The 9,612-nt window shown below is 43.6% G+C and overlaps 1 protein-coding gene across 3 annotated transcripts in view; it reads left to right on the plus strand.

Moving 5' to 3' along the window:
* TLDC1 (TBC/LysM-associated domain containing 1) overlaps nt 1–9,612 on the plus strand; it is a 19,078-nt gene that overhangs the window by 142 nt on the left and 9,324 nt on the right. The window contains exons 1-6 of one of the 3 annotated variants that reach the window (XM_019505458.1): nt 2,512–2,619; nt 2,766–2,956; nt 5,166–5,396; nt 6,076–6,220; nt 6,841–7,281; nt 9,358–9,476. In XM_019505458.1, coding sequence (XP_019361003.1) covers nt 2,514–2,619; nt 2,766–2,956; nt 5,166–5,396; nt 6,076–6,220; nt 6,841–7,281; nt 9,358–9,476 — 1,233 coding nt within the window. In that variant the 5' untranslated portion in view covers nt 2,512–2,513. Of the gene's footprint in view, nt 1–2,511; nt 2,620–2,765; nt 2,957–5,165; nt 5,397–6,075; nt 6,221–6,840; nt 7,282–9,357; nt 9,477–9,612 lie in introns of those variants that run through there. The other 2 variants (XM_019505460.1, XM_019505459.1) reach the window with 2 other exon arrangements.

A 9,612-nucleotide genomic window follows, 5' to 3' on the forward strand; every position in this document is an offset into this window, starting at 1 on the left:
GGGCCGCGCGCAAGGGCGGTGAGTCACGGGAGGGGGCGTGGCCTCATGAATATTAAAGACAGGGGCGGGGAGGTGCTGGTTGTTTGGCCCCAGGGCTATTAACCAGAGGTGGGCGTGGTCCGAGACTGGCCTCATGCGTATTAATAAATAAGGGCGTGATCACCAAGCAGCTATGTTGATATTCATGAGCTGGGCGTGGTCACCCGTCAAGGAGCGTCATTGATATTCATGAGATAGGCGTGGCCAGCAAGGAGCCTCATTACTATTCAGAGTCGCGGTGAAATGGGCGTGACCAAACAGCCTCATTCATAATAATGAGTGGTGGGCGTGGCCATGTTCTGCAAATCAGCAGTGTCACTGCTCATGCATATTGGTTAATATTAATGACCAGGCAGTTCATATTGTTAATATTAATCTAATTATTAATAATTAATTGTGATGTGTGTGTGTCTGGTTTACCATATGCATGAACTGTAGTTATAAATATTAATGAGGGGGCATGTCCCTTTCCACGTATTAATTAGATGCTGGTTATTCCTATTCATGTCCTGCTGCTGGCCATTGATGTCACATAGGCTGGGTGAGAAGGAGGGTTCATGAATATGCAAGAGCAGGTCGTTAATATTCATGTCCGTGCAAGCTGAGGGCGGGTCACATGTCTGCCTGGGGGTGGCATTGCTGGCTCTTCTCCTAGCCCCGGCATTGGGGATGGGGACACCAACCATTGGCTCTGGACCAGTCCTCAGGCCCTCGAGCAGACCTCAGTGGTCGTGACCGAGCTTCGGGGGCAGCCCCTTGCCCCACCGGGGCTCGGTCCGGCTGGCGGCCAGCACACAGGATCGCGGCCAAGCTGGGACCTGGCGATGCTGGGGCCACCAGGAAGTCCTGGCCTGGGCGTTAATCTGGCTATGCCCCGAAGCAGCTCCCTGCCTTGCTGTGTACCCTGCCAGCGTGGCTGGGGCCGGTCTCCATGGAAACCCTGGCCCCTGTGGTATCACCCTGCGGCTGCTGCTGTGTTCTCCGTGGAAACCAGCCCCAGTCATGCTGGCAGGGGCTGCTGGGAAATGGAGGCTGGCTGGCAGCTGGATCCACCGTGTCGCCCCCCCGCTCTACTTTGCCAGGAACAGATGAGAGGCAGGAAGCTGGCCCTGCCGGGGTCCTCCTAGCTGGAGCCTCCTTCCTGGTCAGGTGGCTCACCAGCTTAAGGACTTACTGACCAGGAGGTCCCAGGACTTGGGGCCACGGAGAGAAATCCAGTCTGGAGTGGCTTGGGCTTTGGTTCACATCTCCCTGTGGCATGGCCGTGGCACTCATAGGGATTTGGGGGAGGCAGGGAAGGGTTAAACTCTCCGGTTAAACTGATTTCAGCACATCCTGACTTTCTCCCATGGCAGATTTCTCCATCTTGGGGTGAAAAGGGCAGGAGGTGGAAGCTGATTCCAAACCACCAGGGAAAGCAGGAAATGTTGGCAAACTTAAAAAAAAAAAAAAAATCCAGGGAGGAGAGGTGCCACTTGCCAACCAAAGGAGTACAGTTTATTCACTATCAATACAATAGAAAGGAAGTGGAAGTTCGTGTAATCTTTAACTAAACCATGCAGGGTGCAATTCTCTGCTGGTTGAGACATGCTCAGCCCCAAGCGCAGTGGAGGAACAGGAAAGGTGGCTTTACACTGCCTGCTCTGAGTCACTCCGCTGGCACGGTTTGTCTGGCTGTGAAGACGTCCCCCCACACGCACCTCCAGGGCCGTGGAGGCAGCTGAGCACAGTGTACTCCACCTACGTGCACTACTGGATCAGTGACATTTGTTTAACACCATAAACACAACAGTGGTCCCCGCTCGTTACTGATGGTTTCTATTGTAGCTATCTGCATATCACTGAAGTACACAAGCTGTGTAAGTGCCCAGTATCTTTCAGCCTCGCTATCTGCTTCATGACATCTTTGCTAACTAGACAGAAATGGTGACGGGGAAGAGCTGTCAGAGGGTTGCTATTAGAAACCTTGACACTGATCTGAGCTAGTCACTTTTATAGCTCTTATCTCCCCTCATTTCCAAAGCTTCTACTAGCAGCCATCAGACTGACTCATTTTTAGTAAATTGTGGACAGTCTGCAATTCAGTTGCAGTTTACTGAAAATGACAGGGACGAGTCTCATCCTAGAAGCCTTGAAAATTTGGTGCACAAATTCGGTGTATAGAAAAAGTTTTCACCTGTTCTGCATTATTGACTCCTTGCCTATGGCAGGTACAATTTTGCTCCTAAGTGCTATTGGCAGAGGTTGGCTTCAGTCCATCAGAAAGAAACATCAGAAAGAAACAACGTAATTGGTTTGCCTCTCCTGATGTATTCCAACTGACATTTTTACATTAGCTCTGTATAAACTAATTTAGTTGTCAGATCTTATTGGTTTTTCCATTTGATAAGCCTTAAGTGATGTGTGTGTTGGTAGAAAGGGCGAGCGTAGTGTGTGTGGTTTAAAAAACACATTAGGTGTTTTAATACTATTTAATGTTTATATTGTTTCCTTTGAGTGCATTGAATCTCTGTTTTTGCTGTACTTGCAGTACTTTGTGTGTAATTAAATTATTTCAACTTGCAAAATTTGTGCCTGTAGGTCAGGAATTCTTTCTTTTATCACCAAGGTGTGGGTGTGTTATGGGAGCAGGGGAGGAAGGGGGGATTGGGTCTCCCTTCCTCCCCTCTAAATCAATCTTTTCATGCTTTTATTTGTCTTTTTTCTCTCTGTTTGTTCCATTGCAGGACTCCATCACCTTTCTGGAAAGATGGGCAACACAGAAAGCAGCTCCTATCAGAATCATCTTTCCAGGTTTCTTCCTGAAGAACAGACGGATATTGATAAAGTATTTGATACCTTATCTGGGGTGGATGGTCCAGCAGGAGTAAAGAATGAAAAAACCACCAGAAAATTTGTGACTCTGGCAAAGCTAAAGGCAAGAACAATCCATCAATCGTGATATATCTGTAATGTAACGTGTAGAATATTACTTTAGAAGAGAAATGCATACTTGTGGGCAGTTAATTATGGACAGTATTACATTTTAATATCACATTAAATATGTCTGTATGGAGAAGGAGGTTCAGAAAGGGATTAGATTTATGGAGCACAGGTCCATCAGAGGCTATTAAATACAACAATTAGGCATGTAGCCCTGAGTATGATGGATTGAATAACTCTACTCATGCCCTGTTTCTAATATAGTTCTTTTAAATCATCTGCCATTTGCCCCATCAGATAAGATACTGGGTGAGCATGGGCCCCTTATTTGACACAGTTTGGCATTTGTAGGCTCTTATAATTTTTCTCTTACAGTTTAAGGTTAACTGTCACTGTTTTTGTACTTGGTATCTTTTGAATTGCACTCAACAGAATAAACAACATGAATTGCAGTTATGAACTAACTCAAATATGCAAATATCTTTTGTCAAAACCCTCCAAGGGAGAGAATATTGCAGAATTTATGATGTGTTGTAATTTACAGAAATTCTTGGCAAGTTGTAACATAATTAGATTCGTGTTTGCTCATATCGTTCTCTTTCAACTGCACCCACAGCCACTAATCTTCAGACTTGGCCGGAAGAGAGAGAATTTAATTTTGCTTGATGAAGCCAAGGCTGTATGCTTTACCTCGTTAACATATATTCCAAACTGATTTGCTTTGCGCTGATTTTGTAATCAAGAAAAGAGGGGAAAATATTTTTTTTGTAATCCTTGACAACTTGAGTGGGACAGGAGGCAAATGTGTAACTTATGACAATACAAAGAGCATATTTTTATATAAGCGTCACATGTTATAGGATCATTGAAATAAAGTTGAAGGAAAGCAGCAACATGGTGAAGGGCCAGATATTTAAAGTATTTAGGTATCTAACTCGTAAATCAATGAGATCTTTAAATATCTAGCACCTGGTAACCTGAAGACCTAGGTTCCCTTCTTGTCTTTGACACTAACTTGCTGTGGCCTTGGACAATCACATTTTTTCAGTTTCTCCTGTCACCCTTAGTCTCTGTCTCCCATCTATTTAGATTAGAAAGGCCAGCTCTTTTTATTAAAGCTATATAAGTCCTTAAAGATGCAGGTAGGGACCTAGGGAGATTTAGAAAAGCTCCCATCTGCCTGAATCCCTTTAAAATATCCGATGGTACAAGAGCTTTTGCTCTGTTTGGGAGCTCCAGCTGTTGCCATGAAACAAAAAATAAGTTGCTGACTGAGGGGTGTAATATAACTCTTGCTATTTTGGATCTGTTCAGGAGAACAATGACCGCTGTCATTTTAGTGTTGTTAGTTCTCTTCAAACCCCGTTTAAAAAGGAAATGTGAAGGCAAGGAGAAGTGTTAGTCTCATGTATGAGCCTGCTAAGCCATCCTGTATCTCCTAGGACAGAACAGTGTAGTTGTAGTGATGACAGAGGGAGATGTGGGATAGTGATGCAGCTCTGAAGTCATTGGGTAAGCTGCTTACAGGAGTTTCCTGCAGCTTGCCTCACTGTAGGCTCCTATGGTGCTTTCCTAAAGCAGCTCTGCCCTCAATATACTGTCATGGCTAAGACTTGCTTTCAGTTCTGCTCCCGGTGAAATCAGTGGGCGTTTTACAATTGATGTCAGCGGGAATGGGTTGAAGCTGTGTGTAATGGCTGCTATGATGCAGCTACAGCATTTTCATTGGCTTCATTAGAAATAAAACTGAACCTATGAAATTTAATCCAGCAAAGGGACTTTGCTGCCTCTATACCAGTGTTACTGCAAAGGCTTGAGTGAAGTTCCTGCTATTTTGCCCGGTGACCCCTGAGCTGCAAGCCTCTGAATCCATGTTTTCTTATGGAGAGCCTTGATTTGTGTCTTTTTAACTCTTCCAAAATTCAGTCCTAACAGAGTTGTTGTAAAACTGTCATGGCCTTTACCTGAAAGTCAAACAACAGCTTACTGGAAGCCTGGACACTATAACTGGGGATGCTATAAAATGATTGATTAAAGATGGGGATTGTCTTTTGGAGAAGTGATTCAGTACAGGCTTGACGCTATTCGTATCTATTAGATGTTGGTCATAACCACTGCACTTAGGCACGTAGTAGCTTTAATGCTATTTAGAATTCTTCTTCTTCCAAGTTCAAACCTGTCCCTCTTGCTTCTTTCCCTGACAGGCCTACACACAGCAAGCGTTACCAGAGCAGATGACCATCAGATTATTCAATGGAATGAGGAGTGTCAACCTGCCTGGGAAGGCTGCTGGGCCAAGTGAACAGATTGTTAAGGAGCAGTTTGTAATGTTTATGTCATACCTTTTAAAAGGCCTGGCAGATGAGAAGAGTGGCATCATAATGGGAATGATCTCTGAGACGGCAGGGCCTGTGACGAGGAAACAGATCCAAGAGGTGAAGGGGAAATTCATTGGCTTTTGTTTAAAACTGGACATTTGTTTGGAGGTAGTGGTTAGAGCACAACACAGAGAATTAGGACTGGCTCTGACTTTGGGTGTATTTTGGGGCCAGGTGTGTGTGGCAGGTGTTCCAAGGGGAGGAGAGCCTGTGGACTTTTCCGCTGCTGCCTTCTCTGAGCCGTGCCCATTGGGTAGCCCTCTTGCAAGGCAGTGGCTGGACTTAGAAGAACTCAGTGACTGTTCCTTGTTCATACTGCTCTCCCCAATGCTGGTCTGGAGTGGCTCAATGGGAGAACAGTCAGGAGGGGACAACCCACCTGCTCCCCGGAGAACTGAGCAAAACTGAGCAGAATTCCTCTGCCACTGCCCCGTTTGGACTACTTGTAAATGACACCGCCCTTTATTTCTGTCACAGTTTGCCCATGTATAAGAGCTGTCTCTTACAAAAATGTCGAGAGAGCAGAGGCGTATAAAGCATTTGAGGGAAGGGTGTAATGCAGATGGGCGATACTTCTAACACTTAAGTACAGCAGTAGGTGTCTTGGTCAGTCAGATTACTGCCATCTGCACTGATGGTCGCCCTTGCTGCTAAGCATGTGGGGTGCTTTGGTGAGGTTCTTGGTGATTTTTTCGTTTGATACGGAGTTTGTAATGGGATCACAATCACCTTTAAGTTCACAGAGCATCTCGTCACTGTTGCAGTCCATGTACTGAACTATAGGAAGGAGCTGAAGGGCTGGGATCTGGAAAAGACTCGAGATGTTGCCAGCGGAGTAAAGACACTGGCTTCTCAGCTGCTGTCGGAACTGAGACCTGCAGGTGCGCTTGAACATACTGAAGGAGCATGAGGCACAGACCTCACAAAATCCACTCTTCCTGTGAGATCTGTTTCCTTGAGCCATATCTGCCTTGGATTTAAATTAGATCAAAAACCAAAGACTTGAGGATTGAGATCAGATCTGGGACTTTTAATTACCCGTACAAGCTGCTTGTTGGAGTTCCAGTGGCTTTTGGCCTTGAAGCCCCAGTTCAGTCCCAATTGCAGATTTACGGCTAAGTTTTGTAAAACATTGTACAACCACCTAGCTCGCATTTTGAAGGGTGTTTTGGGGCATCTGTATCCCTTTATGGTTCTCTTTAAAGCCATTATATTAGACCCCTCATTTCCTACTATCTGTTATAATAAAGACATCATGGTTCCTTGCCACCTTTTACGCACAGCTACTGGTTGTTTCAAGCTGCTGCCCTTCTTTCCAGGTATATTTACTCGATCTTGTTGCCAGTTTCAGCTATCTTTTGCTCTGTCGGCATGCATTGCTAATATATTGGAAATACTGATTTTTGGATCTTGAATGAAAAAAAACTTGTTTTCTTAAGGAATTACATAGACTTGAGGCCCAAAGCAGCTTTGCCACTAACTTGTGTTAATATGTATTTAGGTGGAGAGAGTCTCGTGGGTGCTGAGCTACAGAATGCCACGTGCGATCAAAGTGTCATTGAGGACTGGGTGTTTCGAGTGCCACAGATCTCTACTTTCCTCAGCGTTGTTATCAGGCTGGGGCTCCTTGTTCTTCATTCAGTTCCAGATGAGGCCAAAGACCTAGTCAATTTGGTTCCCAAATGCAAAGGCCTCAAAGGAGAAGGATTTGTTAGTCTCCTTGACATTCCATCCATTATATACATCAACTCCTATCTGCCAATGGAGCTGCAGCACAAATGGAGGCTTCTGTTTTCTTCTAGGCTTCACGGAGAAAGTTTTTCACAGTTATGTGGCCATATTGTAAGTAAGGGCCCCTGCCTACTGGTCTTAAAGGACACAGATGGATACATCTTTGGTGGGTTTGCATCACATTCGTGGGAAGTTAAACCGCAGTTTCAAGGTAAGAATCTTATTTTTCTGCCTAAATCTTATACCGCACAGTAGCTGCACGGGTATGTACCACTGAAGACTTTACTAGTAGCTTTTGGCTTAATGACAGAAAGGAACTTTTACAGGGTTTTCAAGTTGCTCCTTTTCTTAGGAATTTTTAATTAAAGTTATCTGCCCCATGGAAGAAAGTAATTTGAACCTGTAATACTTCTCCTCTCTTCTTTTTCATATCCACAGTAGTTCATTTTATTAGTAAGACAAAATCATAATAGAAGAAATTCTTACAAACTAGGGTTTCATCAAACCATTCTTTCACTATTGTTTTCCTTACACAGTCTTTCTTTACCAGGCAGGCTTGTGCTGTAGCTAGAGTAAATGTAGTTTTCATAATGAAAGTACAGTTCCAGAGATGTGGTTCCTTACAGATCCCCTCTGATATCCATTTCCTGGACCTGATAATTCCCCAGTGATACTGGTAACACATACCATCCTCCTGTAAAATATAGGCATTGCGTGTTTCCTTGTACTCCAAAGCAAAGTCTCATCTGGGATACCATTAAAAAATAAATGTCTAGGTATTCGTTGCTGTTGCCAACGCAAAACTATTTGGGGTGATTGCCTAAAGCTTGTTTGTTATTCACTGACAACTTGAAGAGCCTATAGGATTTGCTAACTGGAATAAACACCCTGGGATAGAGTTCCCCCTGAGTTTTTGGACCTATATGGGTATGATGGAGACACTGTAGCCCTTCAAACTGCAGACTAAATCAAATGTCCAGTAGATGGCAATCTTTTATTTCTGGAGCAACAGTTAGGCAGAATAGTAAAAACAGTACCATTGCATACAGTACAGCTTACTCTGCTACTGTTTGTCAGTGTTTTCAGTTTAAAATTACAGTGGTGTGGAGATTGTTGACTAAAAACTTTAGTTTATGTTGGCTCAACTGGTTTTTCATTGACAAACTTTGGGGTGCTCTTAAACTAAAGCACTGGAAAACATACACAAGGTAGCATTTCAATGTGATTGCTTTGTGTCTAGTATCCCAGTGTTATGAAATGTGGCAGTGCCTAATTGAGTGTGTTACTTGGTGCCTTTGGGCATGCTGAGGAGAGGAGTTGGAGGATTTAAATAGTCAAGTTATTTCATTTGCGAATGCTACTTATCATATGTTCTAGTACATACTTTAATTGCTGAGAAGTTTTGCAAAAGACTTGTAACGCTTGCATTCAATAAACTGTCATGGCAGGCAGGATAACAGAATCGGATGTTGCCAGAGACACTTTCTAACTTGTGGTTTTAACTCACTAAGCTGGAAACACAAGGTCTAATAATCCTAATAAAATTTTGCAGTGATTCAACATTGCACTGACTCAACAGACAATTTAGCCTGTTGAGAGTTCTTACGTACTAATAAAAACTTCCTGAGACATAGATTGACTCAGTGCATTGCATATGACTAATTTCTAAAATGTTCTTGGGTTTAATTTACCCCTTAGTCTATATTCTTTGCACAGTGATAAATGTATCATTATATATGTGTGATGACCCCTGTGAAAAGTGAGTAGCAAATACAATATTCAACCATGCTGGGTGGATAGTACTTTGTACCATCTTTGCACAGGTATAAACAACAACAAGGGCAAAGCATTGGAAAGTAAGGACCTTGCAAAGTCCTTTTGCACATACATATCTCCCACCAAGTTGAGCTAACTGACATCTGTGCAACTGTAGACAGAAGCAGGATGTTTGTACAGGTCTACTGAACCAATCCAAAGTAAACTGGTGCAAGTATTGGGGGTAGACTAGCTTATATGTAGTACTCTGACATCCCTGAGAGACCTCAGATGCCTCCCCCACTGATGGACATGCACTCCCTTTGATTTCAAAGGGGCCTCAAAGGGTGCGACTGAGCATTGTAACTACATGCCTTGCTTACACATCGACGTTGGCTCTGCTGCCATGCCAGTACTTGTCTGGATATATTTAGCTGGGCCTTTTTAAGATCTTAACTACCATATTTGTAGGCAAGTCATGTTTTTTGCCCTTCATCTGGTCTCTGATACTTTATCCTCTTACAATTGGCAGGTGACAACAGATGCTTCTTGTTTTCTATTTTCCCGTCTCTTGCCATGTACTTGGACACTGGATACAATGACCACTATATGTACCTGAATCATGGGCAGCAAACTATGCCAAATGGACTCGTAAGTACTAAGAAATGACGCGTTGGAAAGTAGAGTCACAGCTGGTATCTTAAAGGGTCTTGTAAATTTGCTTCTGCAATTTCAAGCTCATTTATTTCATGTGCTGTGATTCTCAAGGATGGTTTTCATCTTGTCA

The sequence above is a fragment of the Gavialis gangeticus genome, unplaced genomic scaffold, assembly GCF_001723915.1.
Source record: "Gavialis gangeticus isolate Ggan-Ray unplaced genomic scaffold, GavGan_comp1, whole genome shotgun sequence".
NCBI lineage: Eukaryota > Metazoa > Chordata > Crocodylia > Gavialidae > Gavialis > Gavialis gangeticus.